Genomic DNA, 21,074 nt, shown 5'->3' with positions numbered 1-21,074 from the left:
AACTTGGGTCCTCCAGGTGTTTTGGACTTCAACTCCCACAATTCCTAACAGCCTCAGGCCCCTTCCTTTCCTCCCTCAACGGCTGAGGGGAGAAAGGAAAGAGCCTGAGGTTGTTAGGAATTGTGGGAGTTGAAGTCTAAAACACCTGGAGGGAGGACCCAGGTTTGCCCAGGACTGATCTAAAGTGTATATGAGCAGGGCCTTTAACTATTGGGCTAAAATAAAAAAATCTTGAAAACAACAGACTGCCAAAATTGTGCTTCTTAGAACAATCTAATGGCTTTAACCAAGACTCCTGGGCAGAACAACTATCAAGGTTTCTTTGCTCCTGTTGATTACAATTTACTTCATCAGACCAGAATAGGGAAAAAAGGACAGTAATCCAAAGAATCCTAGATATTGAAGCCCAAAAAGACATAGCCACCCTGTCAAATACAGGATCTCTGCAGTGGTTAGGACGCTTTAAACGTAATTTCCAGAGGGCACTGTACCTAAAAGCAGATATGCCAAGACACCTAAGAATCACTTTCACTAGGGCAAGATTCGAACAAATGGAGTCCATGGAGAGACACGGCAGATTCCATCATATCCTGTATGAAGAAAGATTATGTATTTGTGGCAGCCCTGAAGTTGAAAATTTGAACCACATTTTGTACAACTGTAACCTATATAAAAAAGAAAGGAAACAATACTTATGGCCTTTTATTGGTAATAAAACAAGCTGGGCTATTGAGGCCAAAACTTCATTTTTGCTAGCCGGTTATAACCCCACTCTGACAACAAAAGTGGCCCTGTATTTGTTTAAAGCTGCTAAAAGGAGATCAGAGTACATAGATCAGATTGGGGTGCAGTGCAGGGGAGATGAGAATAGTTGATGCATAGATCTTTAGCTAAACTACATTGGCACCAAGCAGGCAGACACCTGTATATCTGTATTTTATTTTAAGTGAACCAGATGTATGTTGTATGTTGTTTTTGTATTGTCTGTCTTTGATAAGGCCAACTGGCTAATCAATAAATAAATTGTGTTGTGTATATGAGACGTAAGTGGAATGCATGTTTAGACTTGATACCTCATTATACATGTTTACACAAATAGAGGCATTCCAAAATCTGGGGGAAATGTAAAACCTGAAACAATTCTAATCCCAAGCATTTTGGATAAAGAATACTCCGCCTGTATATACAATGGCATAATAACTGTTCCTTATATAAAATAGCCAAATCAAGGTTGCATTATTCACATTCAGCACAGCTGCTACTACAGTTTCTCTTCTCTTTTTCATTGGCCTAAATTAAATGTTTTGACAGGTTTGTGTTATATTTTAAAATGTTGTCCATATACTATATGCACTTTTAATGTGACAGATTACCAAATCTTCATGGAGCCTAATTGAACAGCCAAAGCGGAACAGGCACAGACCTCCCTCCAGGTTTGAGTGAACCCTTTATAAAATGCTGTCCAGTGAGCTTTCTATAATAATAAGAGTAATTCTAGAGCCCTGGCAGATGTATTAGACACTTTTGGGTGAACAGGAATAAGAGGTCAATCTTCTGCTATATCACCTTAGCTGGGTGTGGCTTTTTAAAGACATTGCAGAATGCAAGTCTTGGTATCCCTAATCAGCCTAACCAATGGTAATGAATGTTGGAAGTTGCAGGGTAACAGTATTTGGAGAGTCTTCTTTGGTCACTTCTCTCTGTTCTGTAGTACTAATTAAAATGACAGTTCTCAGCTTGGTGCTTTGGTTGTTGTTTTTTAATAAGGCTCTAGAGCAGTTGTTTTCAAATTGTGGGTCCCCAGATGTTTTGACCTTCAACTCCTAGAAATCCTAACAGCTGGTAAACTGGCTGGGATTTCTGGGAGTTGTAGGCCAAAAACATCTGGGGATCCCAAGTTGCTATAGAGGCTCAAAGCTGCCATTTATGTTGTTAAACCGCTCTGAGTCCCCATGGGGGAGATGGGACGGGGTATAAATAAACTTGACTTGAGAACAGATATTAGATTGGGGTGGCAGGCCCCCATTTGATGTCAAATCTGAGTAAACGTGAACCATATTCCTAATATTACAGAGCATACTCTCAAACTGTTTACACCTTAAATGATGATTATTGCTGGAGACTGTGAGAAGGTTCTCTTATAGAAGATGTATTTAAGTCTTAGCCATCTCCACTCCAGCTTGAAGGGATCAAGTTTCTAGCTATTCTTGAGCCCTTGTGTGTCTCAATTCCTGAAAAGAGAAGCTAAACATATCAATAAAAATAGTTTCTTTTTTGTGTTGTCGAAGGCTTTCATGGCCGGGATCACAGGGTTGTTGTATGTTTTCCGTGCTGTATGGTCATGTTCTAGAAGTATTCTCTCCTGACGTTTTGCCCACATCTATGGCAGGCATCCTCAGAACATTTACGCTGGCAAGAGTTCTTCCCTCACCCTGGACTTCCTACAGATATATGCTTGCCATAGATGTGGGCGAAACGTCAGGAGAGAATATTCTAGAACATGGCCATACAGCCCGGAAAACATACAACAACCCAGTTTCTTTTTTCTCTGTGCTACAGTTGGATTTTCATTTCTCAGTTTCTGCAAACTAGTACTTAGAAAGTTTATCATTTCCCAAATATGGGCCCCATCTGCACTGCCCATATAATGCAGTTCAAAGTTAGCTTCAAACAGCAGTGGCTAGACAACAAATTCCCACAAAATGACATGAAAGAAAGCCCTTATTGTGCACCTTTGGTTTGTGTAATCACCAGCCAGGCCTCAAATTGGTTCCTGGCTTCTTTATGTAATCATCTGCACCGCAAACCCTTTTTTTTTTCAATACAGAGGTGAAACTTTGTTAAATAGTTGGGGTAGATGAGACCATGGAAAGGAGGAATTGTCCCCTGAAGAAGACAATTCTAATTTCCATGTAGACAAGAAACTTTGACATTGAGAAGTGTATGTTATAGGTGACAGTTTTCAAATTAAATAGGAAGCAACAGTAACACCTCTAACATGAAATACCTTCCCCTTCGGCCTCTTGGGATTATATCATTAAGACAGAACACTTGCATGTTCTGGTATTATCCTAAAGCTGATACACTTTAATCTCTAGGAAAGTTACTATGCTCTGGGGTTAGGGACACTATATTGCATAGTCTGTTAAAGGAAGAAATTATTGCAAGCCACACTGGGGTGTCCAATTTTTTTATTTTTAATGCTCTCTGTTCATTTGCCATGTTAGGTGTAGACCAGCTCAAGAGTCTCTTTCATGGTGGTATGAGGGTGCATGCGGCGCTCCCGTAGCCGCTTAATACTGCCATCAACTTCATAGCCCGTCTGCTTATCATGAATGCACTCTCGCAAGTAACGTCGGGTGGCTTTTAGGTGTGCAATATTCTCATCTGTATCTGCTATGGAGCGATCTAACTGTGCAGTGGACTGAGGAGGAAAATAACCAGAGGGAGGGGAATTTAGCAAATAATTGCGTGCCAAATAAAACATCCTTTCCAATCAGCTTCATGTGACAAAGAGGCAGACTTATATCAGGTTAACAAATGGGTTGTCCTTTGTTTAGCAGATTTTTATAGCAGTTTCAGCTTAGTTATAGAACAGATCTTGCTTATCACACTTGCCTTTACTTCTTAATAGGCACACTCAGGATTGGATTCTTAAACTGCGATTTTTGTACTTTGGTAACTGTGGCCTGCCCTTCACATAGTTCACATTAACTATATACTACATAGCCCAAGTCTGGGAAGTTCCAAAGTCCAAAAGCAGCCACTGAGAAAGTACTCAGGAAGACCTGTGAGAATTCTCAGTTTCAGAGCATCGCCAAATTACAAATCCCAGGATTGCAAAGGATGTTGCATTACAGTTAAAATAGACATCATCATGATATAAGAATGTGGTGTGGAAGGGGCAACAGATACCATAACTTTTGTCCTGTTTGACTTCCCCTATGTTTGTAACCCTAGGTATCACTGCCACCATATTAAGAAATTATGTTATTTAAAGATGGATCTTTTATAAATATTTTTTTATAAATCCAAACTACCTGCTAAAGATACCAGAAAAGCTGTTATTTTCCATTTGTATATTCTCAGTTTCAGATACCTGCTTGGTACCATCACCTGAAGCAGGACTAGCAGGAGGGCTTTGCCTGGGATCTTGGAGAATCTAGGAAACGTAGTTGGCTGATATGATAACTCTCAGGTCTTCACCTAGCTTTATAATAGAGATTATGGTTTGTATATATAAATCCATACAGAGTATATGGTTTTCATAGGTTCTTAGTTAATTGGTAAAACCTGCCACTAATTCCCTGAGAATTATTGCTTTTGGGCAAAGTGAAGCAAGCAGTGGTTCAGGATAAATAATCATATCTCTTTTAACTTTTCTTGTGCCAGTTAGGAAGATAGTCCCTGTTTGGCAAAGATCTTGCCATGCTTTGTGGACAGGGCAATCAAACCTACTCAGAAGTCATGGTGCCTATAAGTCTGTTACCTGGTTGAGGATTGCAGCTTCAGGGAGCTGCGTCCCCACATGCCTTTGGAACACCTTCACCATTGGCCGTGTCAACTTCTCCCGTGTTTCAAGATACTTGCTACTCACAGGGCCCTATGAAGATTTAAAAAAATGGTTTAGATTCTTAGGGTGAAGAGAAAAAAAGGAAAGGGTTTCAATTAATTCCCAAGCAGCCAAGGCAGGAGAAGGCAGAATGTGGGGAATTGAAGCTCCTTTTCCCCTTCAATCCTCAAAGCTCACCAAAGCCATTCCCCGGGTGATACACATCTCATGCTGAAAACGTTTGCAGCGGTGCAGGGTGCTACGTGTGCCTGCCAGAGTCATGTCCAGCCGCTCCTGCCACAAACAGAGGAAATCAGATGTATTAGTGTCACACAAACATAGGCATACACGTGTGTGTGTATATGTGTCCTTTGTACTGAAACTGTAGGAACAATGAAGGGTGCACTGGATTTTTGCAGGTGATTTTGGCCTCTTGACAACCTAACAGCCCAAGAAGCTATATAAGAATAAAGTGTTGGTTCCACACTTAAGAGTTAGCTCTAACCCTCAATATCTGACCCACCATGTCACGTGGCCCTTCAGATATTTGATGACAACTCTTACATTTCTCATGATTAGATAACCTGACTAGACCTGATGGAAGTTATGATACAGTAATGTCTGGAAGGCTGCAGTTTGCTCTGTTTAGTCAGGATAGTTGGCTTTGAATTTAGATACAAAGCTTTTGGATATGATGTCCAACTTTAAAATGTCCTTTAACCTTTACCCAATCTTAGAGCCACAAGTGCTGTTGAGTTGCAGTTCCCATTATTCCCAGTCCGCGGGGCGGATAATCAGAAGTGGTGGGAGTTGTTGTTCAATAACATCTGGGGAGTGCTGACCACTATGTAAAAACTTATAGCTGGCCCTCTGTATCCACAGATTCTCCATCTATGGATTTCACAGCCCTTTGAAGGCAACCATTAGGCTGCTGTGGCCCTCAGTAAAAATTAGTTTGACATCCCTGATCTAGAAGATACAGGAAGACAAAGTAAGGGAGAGAGAAAATGGAACAAAAAGTACCTTTTGTAAATCTGAAAAAGTACTACAATTCTCACGTGATTAGGGCCCTGATCAGAGGCAACATATTAGTAAAACCAAAATAAAGGTGTCTGGCAGTGTCAATAGATACTTTCCTCACATAAAAATCTGCCGATGAAGAATCCAATCAGAGTGAGGGCCAAAGACCTCTTCTCCACACCACATTCCTAAGTTATCCCCACCAATGCTGCATACCTATGTAATTCAAAAGCTATGGTGACAGCACAAGTGGATAACATACAAGTCCCACAAGAGTGTGAGAACCAGTGAATGTCTGTTCTGCAAACAATGGCAATGACCAAACCAACTTCTTCTCCCAATATAGTAGGAAGTAAGTGTGTGCACAAAAAATGTATGTGTGGAATCCTGATTTCCACATCAAGAGAGAATGCATGGAAGACCAAATACGTACTTCATTAGGCATCTGTGAGGTACTTTGATTATAGATTATCAAACATCAGAAGCGGGAATTGGGAAAAAAAATCCTTTTTAGATTCCAACTGCCGTAATTCCTTCAGAGGAATACTGGGAGTAAAAGTCCAAAAAGTTACTTTTCCAAGTTCTGCTTGAAAAAAAGACAGAATGCGGAATTTTTGGAAGTTATTGCACAAGACAAGCAAACTGGCATTACAGCTGGACCATAGCTTTTAATGACAGTCCCTAACACATGACACTGTGAATCCTGTTGCCAGTTTGTCTCCCCTCCTGTGATTGCCCCATCTTTAATTTATTCATGGGTTAAATAAGTAACTAGTAAAATCTGTCAATAGCTTCTAGTCCCATGCTGTTAATGTCTATTGGATAAATACTGGCTATATAACCAAATGGAGGATTATGACCTGTTAGGATCATAACCTATTGAATTATGACAAATTGGAAAACCATAATCTTTATATCTTTTAAGAAAACAAATTGTAGCCACATGTATTTATGCTTGGCAATTGCTTTTCAGCTGTTAGACTGAGTTCCAGATGACTGAACTATTAGGAACAGAGAATATGCCAATACACTATATATTTAGCAGATCTTGAGAAATGTTGTTTAGTGTTCAAAGCACATCTACTCTTCCATAAATATCTTGTTTCTGTTTTATGCTCTCAGAAGACAAAGTTCAAGTAGGCTTCTTTAACAATAATTTGTTTGTTTTACTCACAACTTCATGCATTTAAATATACAGGCACATTTCTTGTTAGTTTAAACTTTAAAACATTTCGGTTTGTGTCTTTAACTTTCTTTAACACGATACAGTTCTGTAGATCTCTCTTCTATAACTGTCTACTTTCAACTGTCATCTTCAACGGTCATCCCTCAAAGGTCAACTTTTAACTAAATAATCCTTGATCTGGTTACATGGTCTGTAGCCCCTCACACTACCTCAAGAACATAGAGTTAGGAAAAACTGCATACCAAAGAACATATATACACTTCAGTAAATAAAACAGCATATTATATACAGAAATCGTTAAACAGAGGAGGCTTGAGAAGGTTGCCTATTTCCAACAATGTCTGCTACTGAGGGAGACGTAGTTTTAAAAGGGAATTTTCAAGGATATTTCCAACAACTATAAGTCCCATATGTCCTGATTTACTGCCATTTGACCTAATTTGCAAAGGCCCTTGTGAGGCCCATGTTTAAGAAAAAGCTGACAGTTTGGGAAAACTTCTACAGAGAGGAAGTTACTTTTCAAGGATAAAAGTACATCAGGACAGAACTGGTTAGCTAATACTCCCTAAGTTTCCCAGTCGTTTTGGACCTATGCTTGCAACAGAAGAAGTAGATAAGTCTGGCCCGCGGATACAGTGTCCAGGGTCAGAGACATAGTTGTGCCATTGTTTGTGCCTTCCTGCCTGTTAGTATTATAAAAAGCCAATAGAAATGCATATAAGTTAAAATGCTTGTGACGTAATCACTTTTAGACCAATGAGATAAATTATTTTTGTACACCAATGGGGACATTCTTGTAATTTTCTGTGAAAGTGATAAAAAGGCTTGCAACCCCATTTCAGGGGGGTGACAAAACCTTTGATTGCATTCCTGTATGCATTTTGTGGTTATTGCTATGGCCACACAATAAACAGCTTTTTGTAGTTTGAAGATCCAACTCTCATCGTGTCCTTCCTCACCCTATCCACTGAAAGGGGGCTCCTGCTTTTCAACTTTGGATTAAAATAGTACTTTTTACATCTTTGCCCCTTCACTACCCTGGTGAAATAGGTCCACTCATACCAGCAGTAAAGTGAAGTCAGGGGACAGGATTCTCCTCACTATTCCCAAGCTGGCTATATAACTTCTCTTTTACATTTTGCTTTTATAAATACCTTTTTGTTTTCAAAAGCTGGCATTGAGCAATTGTGCTATAAATATAAAAAGTTATGTAACAGTAGTGCGGGAAGGCGGGATTATGAGGGTGTTTGGAAATATGAATGCAGGACTACAAATAGCATTAATGAAGAGATGTGCTATATAGAGGGTGCTCAATTCTATTAACGATAAAACAACTGTAGCATAATAGGTTCGTGATATCAAGTATTTCATTTCCCATTACCTTGTGAGTGAGTGTCTCTTCTCTTTTGCCTTGCAGGCTGAGATCAATGAAGCAGTGAGTAGTATTTCGAATTTCCTGTGCCTCGTCAATAGCCTTTTGCACCTCAACTAATACATCCTTGGTGAGGAAGGTGAGGCGCCGGCACTCTTCTACAGCTGCAGCACACTCTAGACGGCAGAGGGGGGGAAAGCGGGAGGAGATAGGAACTCTTCTTAGATTTGTTTTAGTTGGTTGAAATATATCACACTTCAGTGTCTGCATTAGTTTATTTTATTTTTTCCAATGGACTATACTCTGACATTCTGCCATTATATGACCTACTTCTCTTTTAAGAAAGCTGACTTCAGTTGACTCAACTGCTTTTGCTAAACTATAATATTAAATAAAAAGCTGCGAAACTTTAGCCTTAGGTCATGCTTTGATGTGCCACCCATCCTTCTTTTCTTTTATGCCATATACTTTCCTCTGCTGGTATTCAAACATGATGCCCTATGAGGAGACCAGGCAGTATGAGGAGCGTCTTAAAGAGCTGGGTATGTTTAGCCTGTAGAAGAGAAGGTTGAGAGGAGACATGATAGCTGTGTATAATTATGTGAAAGAGTGTTATAAGGAAGAGGGAGCAGGTTTGTCTTCTGCTGCTCTGGAAACTAGAACTTGGAGCAAGAAAAGAGATTCCAATCAAATACCCTAACCTCCCTGTTTCCATTTTTTTTTTCTCTTCTTCTTCTTTTGTTTTGTTTTATTCTTCTCATTTTCCCTTTATCCTTCCCGTTTTCCCAAAAATTTATGTTATTGAGTAAAAAAAAATCAATAAAAATATTTTTAAACAAACAGAGACTAATGACATCTGTCAGGGGTAGTTTGTGCTTTTCCTGCATGGCAGGAGGTTGGACTAGGTAGCCCATGTGGTCTCTTCCAATTCTATGATTTTATGAAATCTACCAAAAAAAACCCCACAAAAAATGCCTAAAACTACATTTTGGGATACTTCTGTGGGTCAGCAAACCCTACAATCACTTGCTTCTTCTGTCTATTCTCGAGAAGAATATTTAGGCCTGTCATCTAGATTATACTGCAAAATAGACTTCAGCATTTCCTTTAATGTCTCCTTGTATTATATTTTTATGGTAAACGTTGTAAGCAGCTTTAGGAAAAAGTAATCTGTTCTTAGTCATGGCAGTGGTGCATTCCTTCTATTCTTATGAATTTGCCATTTCTAATATTATTTTCAGAGAGATGTGGGCAACAAGCTATTTTCTTACCTGGTGTGAAGGGTCCGACAGGATCAGGGATGGGTGTCTCATTACGCTCCACCCAGGGGGATGAAGGTCGGCTCAGCCCAAGCCAGGAGTCTCGCCCTGCCCCTAAAAGAACCATCCGCAAAGGCTGAGGAACAAGGTCCAGCACCTGGCCACGTTCGCCACACAAGGTGTTCAGGTTTTCCCTGCATTTGCCCAATGCCTGAAGCAAGAAGGACAGTTGTGAGGGAGGAGGCAACTCAAGGAGGAACATGTTTTAATCTTCCACATTCTGAGGCTACGGCAGAAGGAGATTGGATACATGGAGGTTATCTCCATATATCGGCCAGTTCTCCAACTACCATGTAGTTGCTCTGCTCCTCAAATAGCCTCCTGCTCTAGGCCTCCCATGCTCTCATGAGATTATCAGATTTTTTATCATTCCCAGATTTCTCAGCTACAGTCAGTTCTCTGTATCCACAAGTTCTGCATTCATGAATGCAATCAACGCAAAAATATTTGGAGGGAAATCCAAAAATAAGCCCTGATTATATAAAATGTCTCGTGTACTTTACCATTGTCTATAATGGGACTTGAGTATTCATGGTATCCACATGAGATTCTAGAAACAAATCCCAGCAGATATCAAGGACCCACTGCACACTCTTCTTCTTCCTCTTTCTCTAGTCCAGAGTTTTCCAAACCGTGTGTCACAACACGTTAGTGTGTCAGCTGCAGTGTGTAGTATGTCACACAAACATAATGAGAAACTTCTGCGTCTTTGTGAAATAAGCAATAAATCATATTTTTAAAAATATAAATGAAAGGTTTCTATGAGATATGTTGTGTCCCCATACATATTGTCATTACAATTTATGTATGTGTCTGTATCTCTTATAAAGGGTTAATTTAACATCCAATTTGCTAGTAAAACTGATCAACTATGTCATGAAATGATGCATGTCTAAAAAGGGTCACTTAGGCCCCTTCCACAAAATTGTATAAAATCCACATTGAACTGGATTATATGGCAGTGTTGACTCAGATAACCCAGTTCAAAGTAGAAATGTTTCGAAACTATGCCTTGGCACTTTCTACTCCCTTGTCCTCTTTGTCCTCCTTTTCAGAATTTTTAATTCTTCTGGTTTTATATGTCTTCTCCCACCCATCCTTTCATTTTCTGTCATCTTTCTACTCCCAATTCTAGATAAATTCATTCTGTCTTCTTAACCCACCCCCAAAGAAACCTTGAGACTGAGATATTAGATTCTTAGCATCTGAAAGCTATATGTTTAACATTCTTATGATGTCCCCTTCCCCCAATATTTGTCTATGGTAGCATTATGACTGCAATTATTGTGGTTTTGAGGTTAGGGGGGATTTCTGTTTAATGGGAAAAGAAAATGTGGCCAATGGAAGGGATTAGTTAATAGGAGTAATCTGTAAAAACAGAATTTTAGAAAACATTTTTCCTTGGAAATGTTCATTTTATTTGATTATGACTCCCCTGTGTTAAAAATCAGTGCTTACAAAAATATGAAAATAGACTTGAAAATGTTTTTGTTTTGTTTTTTTACTTTAGGGCAATGCTGGGAAAACATAAGTCCTAATCAAATCATTTTCACCCATTTAAAAATAGTTTGTGTTTTTAATTTGAGTTATATCTCTAAGCAACTGTTAATAATGCATGAGGTATAATAAGATATGAGTTACATAATCAGGAGCCTATCTATAAGAATATTTGGTATCTATAGCAGAGCGCAGCATAGCCAATGCTATATTTGAGGTTATGGTAGGAAACAGGAGAGAAAATATGCAGGATACTCTGGTAAGGTTAAAAAAGGTAAAAACTTAACTTTTATTGTTGCAGGTAATATATCTGAGATAAAAGTGTAGATAGACAAAAGAAAGTTACCTAACTTTAGTAGAAGAGTCCCTAATGCCGATTCTCATGTCTGTGCATAAGGCAGCTTAAGCTGTAATGGTGCTCCCGTCTCAAACAAAGGGTAATAAAGCATGAAAGACTTCTGGGAAGGAGGGGGAAGTGACCTCTACATGCAGGTAGGAAGCGAAACATCTTGAGTTACATTGATAAACAGAGGTGAAAAACAAGACAGAAGACATGCACCACAGGCTTCTCTCTGTCCTTAATTGTTTTATATACAAGTGTTGATGCTTCTTCACTTCCAACACTAGCCCTGTGTCTCAGGTTTAGCCGCTGGATACTCAGATCCTATGATGCTTCAGATAAGAAGTCCTACCCAGTCTAACATTGTCCCTTGAGGTCAAGATGGCCTCTTTTGAGCACTTTGCCTTTTACTGGTTTCCTCTTGTTTTTTGTGGTGGATCTGTCTCATTGCCTGTATGAATGCTAGGGAGTAGATCTTATCCATGTCTTATTTCCTACCTTAAGATGATCTCCTGACGTTGCCATCATTTTTTCCAGCTTGGCTTTCAATTTCAGGAACTCCGCCCGCTCCCATTTCATCAACCCATCCACCTTGTCTGGTATCTATCCAATGGGAAGAGGAGCAAATGTGGATTTGAAGTTACATAAGCAAAATTATTATAAACTGGTTTTTACATGTTGGGATTGTTGGAAATAGGAGAGTTTGGATATCTAACAATTTGTGCAAAAATCCTAATACAGGGCACAGTCAGTTATTTCCTGCTTCTTGGCAGGGGGTTGGACTGGATGGCCCATGAGGTCTCTTCCAACTCTACTATTCTATGATTCTATGATTCTATATTATCGATGCTTCTTATAAGGCCTGGACAACAGGAATAGGTCTTGACAAATCATATGCATACTAGCATTCCCCTTGAGAAAATTTCTATTCTAAAAATGACAAGCAAGCCTTGCAGTGAATTCCTACAACTATTCTTGTTAACTGGGGTCCCTTCCACACAGCTGAATAAAATCCCACAATATCTGCTTTGAACTGGAATATATGGCAGTGTAGACTCAGATAACCCAGTTCAGAGCAGATATTGTGGGATTTTCTGGGTATGTGGTATTCTGGGTTTTATGGCTATGTGGAAGGGCTCTAAGTGAGCAGATAGGGAATTGTGATGGATTGCGGCCATTTTGTGTGTGGCCAGTGCAATTTGAGCACACTGTGTTATTGTAATATGTTATAATCTGATTATCAAATAAGGAGAAAAAATATTGGTTCTTCCTCTATAAATAGACACCATATGGTGTATTAGCTAGGAGTGTTGAACCAGGGCTTCAAAGATCTAGTATCCGATCTCCACTGAGTTAAGTTTTTGGGAGAATAAAGTGGTGAGCAACACAATGGCATCCGGTGAATCCCCCATTCCAGACCAGACCCCAATATTGCAGCTAACATAACAAAACATTGGACAAATTCATCCAGTAAAAAAGAAAACACAACAGGAACTAAAATAACAAGGCTTGCTTGCAGCATGAACAGATAAAACCACATGATATGAAGCAACTTTGCACATTGGTAATAATTACAGCTCTGACTGAAGCACGTGGACATTTTTAAATTTGAAAAGTAAATCTTCATAGAATGTTAGCCATGTAGTTCCAGTATATTGATATAGTACATAGAAGCTAATGTTGGGGTTACAAAAATTTTGTTGTAGTTACATATAATTTCAGGAATATTTTTATTTAAAATACTAAATTTCTTCTGAAATATTGCACACAAAATTTATAGACAGTCATTTTAGTATCATCACTTCTGATGGTGCCACCCATTGTGATTTTCACTCTCCACCTAGTGATGCCACTGGAGCAACTGTGATTTGGAGAGGCAGAGACAAAGAAGGGCAAAGACAAATGCAGTGTTTTCTGGGCAACAAGGCCAGCTTTGATTTAACACCACTGATTTCAGTACATTTTTACTGCTGGTTCTTAGAAACAAGATCTGTAAAACCTGTTCTGCAAGTTTGCTACAAAACCTGGCTGTGAATAGCATTGTCTGCCCTCCGTCTGGCATCGCCAGCAACTCACCTTCTCCATGTACAGGGATGAAGTTAGCTACAAAAGTGTCCCAACTATTAGTCAGGCCAATGAGATAGATAGTGATGAGGTGAGGAAAGTAAAGCTGCTCTCTGTCCTTTTTGGTCTTTTGGCAGATGGCTTAAGGGGCCAATGATTTTTCTAGATGGTTTCAGTAAAAACAAGCAAGGGAGAAAACCGCAACAATGAACAAATCAAATATTCTTTTGCCCTCCTCGGATTAACACTCATAGCAAAGACTTTGGGCACCATCAGACAAGCACAATGGTTTTACTTTCAGTGCTTCAGTCTCCAGTTTAATAGAAAATAGGCTTTATTAACTTTATTCCCCCAAATCTTCTCGCAAAGAAGCTCCCAGACGTTTCTGAAAGTTTCTTCAACTCAAATAACATAATGTCTCCATTTTTTCAGCAACCGTTAATAATCCCCAGACATAAATGGGCAAGATGGTCCAAATCAGAGGAATATAAAACAAAAGCTTGAAGGTATATTATAATTAATATGGTTCAACACTGTTTAACTGCTACTACTCAATACTATGAAATCCTACAATTTGTTGTTTGGTGAGGCATCAGCACTTTTTAGCAGAGAAGGCTAAAGATCTTATAAAACGAAAACTCCTGTGATTCCCTAGCATTGAATTGTGACAGTTAAAGTGGTGCCAAACTGCATTAATTCTACAGTGTAAATGCACCCTGAGAATGAGACACTGAGATGGAACTTGCTTCCCATTCCAGGGACACTTCTGCACAATATTCTCTCAATACTTCTACAAAAGTCTTTTTGCTGAGTTAATGTAGTGCACACCCTGAGTTGATGATTGTGATATAACCTCTCTGAACAGCTGTGTGAAAAAGTCTTCCTTGGATCCAGTTACTTTCCAGTTAAAATGTCATTAATTAGCCAAGCTATTAGTACAATTTCAGATGCTCGTGGACAAATCAGATTCTCTAGACTGATTTCAGATTAGGTTCAGGCCAGTTGTGGGACATAATCAACCTTGGATGACCTGATTCATTCTCTTCTTTTAAGATGGTACAGTAGAGTCTCACTTATCCAACATAAACGGGCCGGCAGAATGTTGGATAAGCGAATATGTTGGATAATAAGGAGAGATTAAGGAAATGCTTATTAAGCATCAAATTAGGTTATGATTTTACAAATTAAGCACCAAAACATCATGTTGTATAACAAATTTGACAGAAAAAGTAGTTCAATACTCAGTAATGCTATGTAGTAATTACTTTATTTACGAATTTAGCACCAAAATATCACGATATATTGAAAACATTGACTACAAAAATGCGTTGGATAATCCAGAATGTTGGATAAGCGAGTGTTGGATAAGTGAAACTCTACTGTAGTTTCATTTTTATTGCATGCCACATTGATAATTTTTTAAATAAAAAGTTACATAGAAATGCACACAAACAAAAGTACTTCAAGTGTGTGTGTGTTGCCTGCCCTGCAATACCGTCTGTTCAGAAAAGTTTGCTACACTTCTGTTTTGAATGTAGCTAGTGGTTAGTTGGCAAAGGGTATAATAAGAGTAACAGAGGACTCGCCTTCTCTGATTCCGGCCGGTGTTCCCGGATTGCTTGGCTTTGTCTGTTGGTTATGAGACCCTGTCGAATTTTATCCAGCATTAAGTCAAGCTCCTCTCTCAGGTGCATCAGCCTTTTGTACTGCTCATTGATTTCAATGATGGCCTGGCGCAGACGGCTCACCACCAGCCGTGTTTCCCTGAAATATTGGGCCACATATTCATTGTTCTTCAGGGTACTGAAGTCTCGGCAGCAAGGCAAGGCTATTTTAGAGATCCAAGGGGGAGGTTTGACTTTGCTCTTCCACAGAGTCACCCCTGGCCCTTCTGGGGGCTTCGTCTTTACCTCTCCAGTTGCTAAGACATCTAACTTGAACTTCCAGGCATCTTTCCTAACCTTGCGTTCGTATGGTGTCTCCTCAGGCTGGTCGGGATGTGAGACTGGACACCAAAGGTCAAGGGCTTCCTTTCCACAGCGCTTTGTCAGGCTGCCGGTCTGTCGCACTTTTGCAAGGGTCTCCTTGTGCCATTTCTCAGCACCTACCTTACCTGTCACCAGGTGGGCAGGGGGTCCCATGACTTTGACTGGGCTGCTGCTACCAGGGGAGAAGAGCAAATATGACACCACAACCCTGCTGTGAGGTAATGGGACTGAATTCTTCTACAGGGCTGTCTGAAGCAAAGCAGGCAAGTGGTGAAGACATGGAGGAAACTGTGATAAAAGACAAAGAGATTTCAGATGAGCGTCTGGGAAAACATCCGGCTTAGATCTGCTGAAATTGACCCTTTGCCTTGTTAAGATGTTTTGCCTCCTATGGTTCAAATTTTAGTAGGAGCTAGGAATTTCGGCTCAAGGTCAGTGATAATTCATAGACAATAAGATTCAAAGTTCCCAGTAGCCTCAGGCAATATCCTTTAAAGACCAAGCTAAATGCTATTGAGGAAAAACTCAAATAGTTTATATTAATCTTGTTTTCCCACTTTGTTGGCTTCTTCTAAAATCCCCGATGTCTTTCTCCTACCATATTTGCATCATCACCATCAGACTATCACTCATGGCTGAGTATGATTGTCTTCCAAGGGTTGAGTCTTGGTGGAGTGTATATAAGTGACCATTTTAGAAGCTTTTTAAAAAGAATGTTTAATATGTCTTTTTTTCAGTGGTTTTATCTTCGTATTGTTTCAAATGGTTTTTATTTTTCCACTGTCTCGGGAGCCCTCATGGGTTGGGAAGCAATACAGTAATATTATATATAATAAATAGATATATAAATAGATTCCAGGCAAGAAGGAAGTCTTTGACGCCAACAGGGAGAAATATGATACTGGATCTTGGTATATTAAAAGATAAATGTCAGTACCCATCTCAGAGATAAACACTGACACTCCTAAGTTAATGACTTCAGTGGGAAAGAGTTTAACTTATTCCACACTAAAATCAATGTTTGCAAATGGTACTGTAGATTTGGGTGATTGGCTTTTATCTGAACAGGTGCATATGGACAGAGAGTCTAATTTCAAACTTCTGGTTCTATAATCTGTTACACAAAATTCAGGGGATATGAAAACAAAGTTTGCAGACAATGAAATTCAAACTTCACATGTTGAAATAGAAATGTTTGCATTCTGAGTTTTGGCCATCTATTTCCCCTCCCCAAATTCAGACTGGGATTGCTTTTTTTCCCTCCTCAAAAGCCACTCCCTGCTCCCTTGCCAAGCACAAACATGAATGAGACCAATGACAAGGGGGTAAATTGGTACCCTTGCAATTGAATTGTCTTTTCAATAAATTTCTGGGTTGCTGTGAGTTTTCCGACCTGTATGGCCATGTTCCGGAAGCATTCTCTCCTGACATTTCACCCACATCTATGGCAGGCATCCTCAGAGGTTGTGAGGTCTGTTGGAAACTAGGCAAGTGGCGTTTATATATCGCTGAAATGTCCAGGGTGTGAGAAAGAACTCTTGTCTGTTTGAGGCAAGTGTGAATGTTGCAACTGGCCACCTTGATTAGCATTGAATAGCCTTGCAGTTTCAAACCCTGCCTGCTTCCTGCCTGTGGGAATCCTTTGTTGGGAATCAGGGTCAGCTAACACCTCCCAACAAAGGATTCCCCCAGGCAGGAAGCACCCAGGCTTTGAAGCTGCAAGGTTATTCAGTTCTAATCAAGATGGTTAATTGCAACATTCACATTTGCCTCAAACAGACAAGAGTTCTTTCTCCCACCCTGGACATTCCACAAATAAAGCAGCCCAGTGATTCTGGCCATGAAAGCCTTCAACAACACAAAATATAATTGTGGTTTTTTTTTCCTTGGGGTCATTGAAACACCGCCTGCCTTGCCAAGCACCTCCCCAGCTGAGCCCTGCTTGGAAGTTGCTAGCTCTGAGATTTGAACAAGGCAATCAGAGTAAGAACCCTCAATGACACATGTAGCCAAGCAGCATCTGGGTGTTGTCAAGCGGGCAACATTTTTAAGTGAGGAAGAACACACAAACTAGAAGAGACTGACATCTCCTGTCCTTCCCCCAGCTGAGTTAACCGAGTGCAGGCTACTCTTTTTAATCTGTTTGTAGAAATTGAAATAAACTGAGGCCAAAGGGAGTAGGTGGAAGGAAGAGAAAGAGAAATTGGGATATTTTAAAAGCAGCTGTAAACGTAGAGTGAAAGAAAATAAATAGGAACTCTCCCTGCTAAACTGGGAGAATTGGTTTGGTAACCAATATGAATAAGAATATTATAATATAGTGGCAAAATCAAGGTTTGCTTTTAGGAATCTTTTGAAAAATATTTTCATATTGCGGATGCTTGAGTCCATGGATGTAGAATCCATGGATACAGAGGAAAGGGTGTAATACAAAAATACTCAGCATATATGCTTCCTAAAGGAGCAGACATAAAATAGCTTGCCCGGGACCCATCTACACTGGCCAAAAGCATAAAAATGAAAACCATGAATGTGCATCATTCCTCTGTGCTTTGCGTTATCACCATCTGGACCTCAAACTGGTCCCAGGGTTGCCAAAGTAATCATCTGCATGGTGAAACCACTTCCTTCGTTACCGTTTGAAACGGCATCAAATGGTCCATGTAGATGGGGCCCTAAAACAGTGGTTCTCAACCTGTGGGTCCCCAGGTGTTTTGGCCCACAACTCCCAGAAATTCCAGTCAGTTTACCAGCTATTAGGATTTCTGGGAGTTGAAGGTCAAAACATCTGGGGACCCACAGGTTGAGAACCACTGCCCTAAAAGAAGGAAATCAAGGATAAGTAAAGGATTCAAATGATGACAGTTTGAAGGAGAAGTAAAGAATCAGCCGCATAAGTATGCCCCACCATTCAGTTTGGGAAAGATGTGATGCTGCATCCTTTCCTCTGAACCTGGAAGCAGTCAACGGAATCATGGAAAAGAAAACAAGAGTCCAAGGAATATGTCAAGACAGGCCCACAGGGGTTGTGTTTAGTACCTGGATCCAATAAGGCTGAGATCTCTAGCTCAAGGTTAGGGGGTCCGGCCTTCAGGGAGGGTGTTTGAGGGATGTGTCTCTTGCCCCACATTCAGATTGCGGCCTCCTTCCCCAAAAGCGGACCGCTCTTCGGTAGGCCCAGCTGCTGCTGCTGTTTCTGTTGCCACGGCAACAGGTGCTTGCCTCACAATGCTGCTTTGTCGGGATGGGCCCGAGTACAGACCAAAGGAGCCTGACATATGAGACTCGAGAATGACTTTTCGCTCCCAGCAAATTAAAATAGGGGCTCTTTGCTTCAAGTGGAAGCAACAACAAAAGCTCTTTAATACACGTATCCATGTTGTTGCATTTTGCATCCTGCTCTTCTTTTCTCCAAAGACAAAGGCACACTTCCTCACTGGCTTCAAGTCCTGCTGTTTCTATGAAGACAGGAGTGAAACCAGGAAGCCAAACAAAGAATTTGCTCCACAGTTGGACATGCTGGGGTCCTTTCACGTTTCGTAATGATCATGTTGCTTACTGTGATTTGAATCATACGAGTTGGAGGCCGCCCGCCAAGGCCATCCAGTCCAACCCCATTCTGGCATTCAGAAATACACAATCAAAGCACTCCTGCCAGATGGCCATCCAGCCTCTGATTAAAATCTTGCAGAGGAGAAAACTCCACCACATTCCTAGGCAGTTCAACAGGCTGTTAGGAATTTCTTCCTAATGTGAACTTGCTTTTCTTATACGGTAGAGTCTCACTTATCCAACATAAACGGGCCGGCAGAATGTTGGATAAGCGAATATGTTGGATAATGAGGCATTAAGGAAAAGCCTATTAAACATCAAAATAGGTTATGATTTTACAAATTAAGCACCAAAACATCATGTTATACAACGAATTAGACAGAAAAAGTAGTTCATTACACATTAATGCTATGTAGTAATTACTGTATTTACGAATTTAGCACTAAAATATCACGATATATTGAAAACATTGACTACAAAAATGTGTTGGATAATCCAAAATGTTGGAAAAGTGAGTGTTGGATAAGTGAGACTCTACTGTATATGGAACACTGATACATATAATTAAGATACACCAAGTATTATGTTATTGTTATTTTTGAAACATCAAATGTGTTGTCGTACGGCAGGTTTATTACTTATATACACAACATAAAGGTACAACTGCAGGGCATCATGATTCATTTGGATTTTATAACATCGAAGACAGACACCCAAGAAACAATTAAGGGAAACTTTGCATGCAGACAATGTGACGGCTGTAACCAAATGTTAAACACAAAGTATTTCACACATCCAACTCATAATATCACAGTCTCCCTACAGGATCACACAACATGCTCTTCATAGAACGTAATATATGCAATCCAGTTCCCTGCAACCTACTATACATTGGTTTGACAACCAGGCCCCTAAAAACTAGAATATAAAACTAGAAATTAAGAATGGAAATACTGACTCCACCTTATACATACACTTTAGGGAGAAAACACATTTAAGTCATAGTTTCAAATTCTGTGCTTTGAAAAAATTACACACCAAACCTCATTCAGTTATGAAGAAACGACTTTTCCAAAGGGAATCTTTCTGGATTTTTAAATTCCAGACTCTGTTTCCTCAGGGCTTTAACGACAAACTTGATTTCACTTGTTACTTACAACATGTATTTAAGGTCTACCAGGATTATGAGCAATTGCTCGCAATAGAATATCCTGCAGCAGAGCCAGTGATTGCCTAATGAAATGTAAGTCATATGAACATTACTTTGATTATCTTGTATTAGTTATGTATTGATTTAATGTTAATATAGTGCAATAATAGGGATGCTATGGCATATTAATTTTATGTATGCTGTTCTTTTTATATATGTAAATGTAGTGCCAGAGACTTATCTCCTACTGAAATACTAAGAAGAATCAATCACCTGAAGAAGGTGTGCCTACCACAAACCTTGGTCACCGGGTAGAATTCTTCTCTGACACAACCACAACCTCGGATGCCACAAATAGTCCTTCAAAATACTTATAAGTGACTTTTAAAATCATTAGACATATTCTGTCAACATATTGGACTATTGTGTTTATTTAGAGGAGATTGATGTCTCCCATTTGAAATCTATATGATTTCGGACATTTATCCACGATAGAGATAAGCTGTACCTTTATGTTGTGTATTGTAATAAACCTGTCATACGATAACACATTTGATGTTTCAAAAATAACAACAACATAATACTTCGTGTAACTTGCTTTTCTTGCCATTTGAATCCATGCTCCATGTCTTAGACCAGGTATGGGCAAACTTGGGCTCTCCAGGTGTTTTGGACTCCAACTCCCACAATTTCTAACAGCCTCAGGCCCCTTTCTTTTCCCCCTCAGCTGCTTAAGAGACCCCTTAAGAAGCACATATATTTCATATATATACATATAATATAGTACAAGAATTCTGGAAAAAAGTGGTGAAAGAAAGAAACAATATGATCAACAAAAAGGTCAAGAAAAACCCAGAAATGTGCCTATTAGGACTATTTCGAAGATGTATTAGCTCAGGTGATGAAGAAATTTGTCAAATTTCTTTGTTGCTCTGAGATGAATAATAGCTAAAAAATGGAAGGGGAGGGCAGAGTTATCTATTAAAGATTGGAGAGATAAATTAGTAATTATATCCAAATGGTCAAGCTGACAA

General features: G+C 39.6%; 1 protein-coding gene and 1 long non-coding RNA gene across 4 annotated transcripts in view; one reads left to right on the top strand and one right to left on the bottom strand.

Annotated features, from left to right (window-relative positions):
• The window catches only part of LOC134297080 (uncharacterized), a 39,424-nt gene that overhangs the window by 249 nt on the left and 18,101 nt on the right, over nucleotides 1-21,074 (top strand). For 2 of the 3 annotated variants that reach the window (XR_010003806.1, XR_010003807.1), the window contains exon 2: nucleotides 8,176-8,269. This is a non-coding gene — a long non-coding RNA (uncharacterized LOC134297080). Of the gene's footprint in view, nucleotides 1-8,175; nucleotides 8,270-15,534; nucleotides 15,770-21,074 lie in introns of those variants that run through there. The other variant, XR_010003808.1, reaches the window with a different exon arrangement.
• On the bottom strand, nucleotides 3,175-15,491 carry tektl1 (tektin like 1). The gene is made up of 7 exons (XM_062973718.1): nucleotides 14,937-15,491; nucleotides 11,785-11,889; nucleotides 9,402-9,600; nucleotides 8,140-8,306; nucleotides 4,751-4,846; nucleotides 4,490-4,603; nucleotides 3,175-3,424 (listed from the first exon to the last, which is right to left on the bottom strand). Exons 1-7 carry the CDS (start codon nucleotides 15,489-15,491, stop codon nucleotides 3,224-3,226), a joined length of 1,437 nt encoding a protein of 478 aa, XP_062829788.1. The 3' UTR covers nucleotides 3,175-3,223.

This window comes from Anolis carolinensis, chromosome 2, assembly GCF_035594765.1.
Source record: "Anolis carolinensis isolate JA03-04 chromosome 2, rAnoCar3.1.pri, whole genome shotgun sequence".
In the NCBI taxonomy this organism is placed as follows: Eukaryota; Metazoa; Chordata; class Lepidosauria; order Squamata; family Dactyloidae; genus Anolis; species Anolis carolinensis.
Note: the sequence above shows the minus strand (reverse complement) of the source record. Positions and strands in the feature narration are given on the sequence as shown.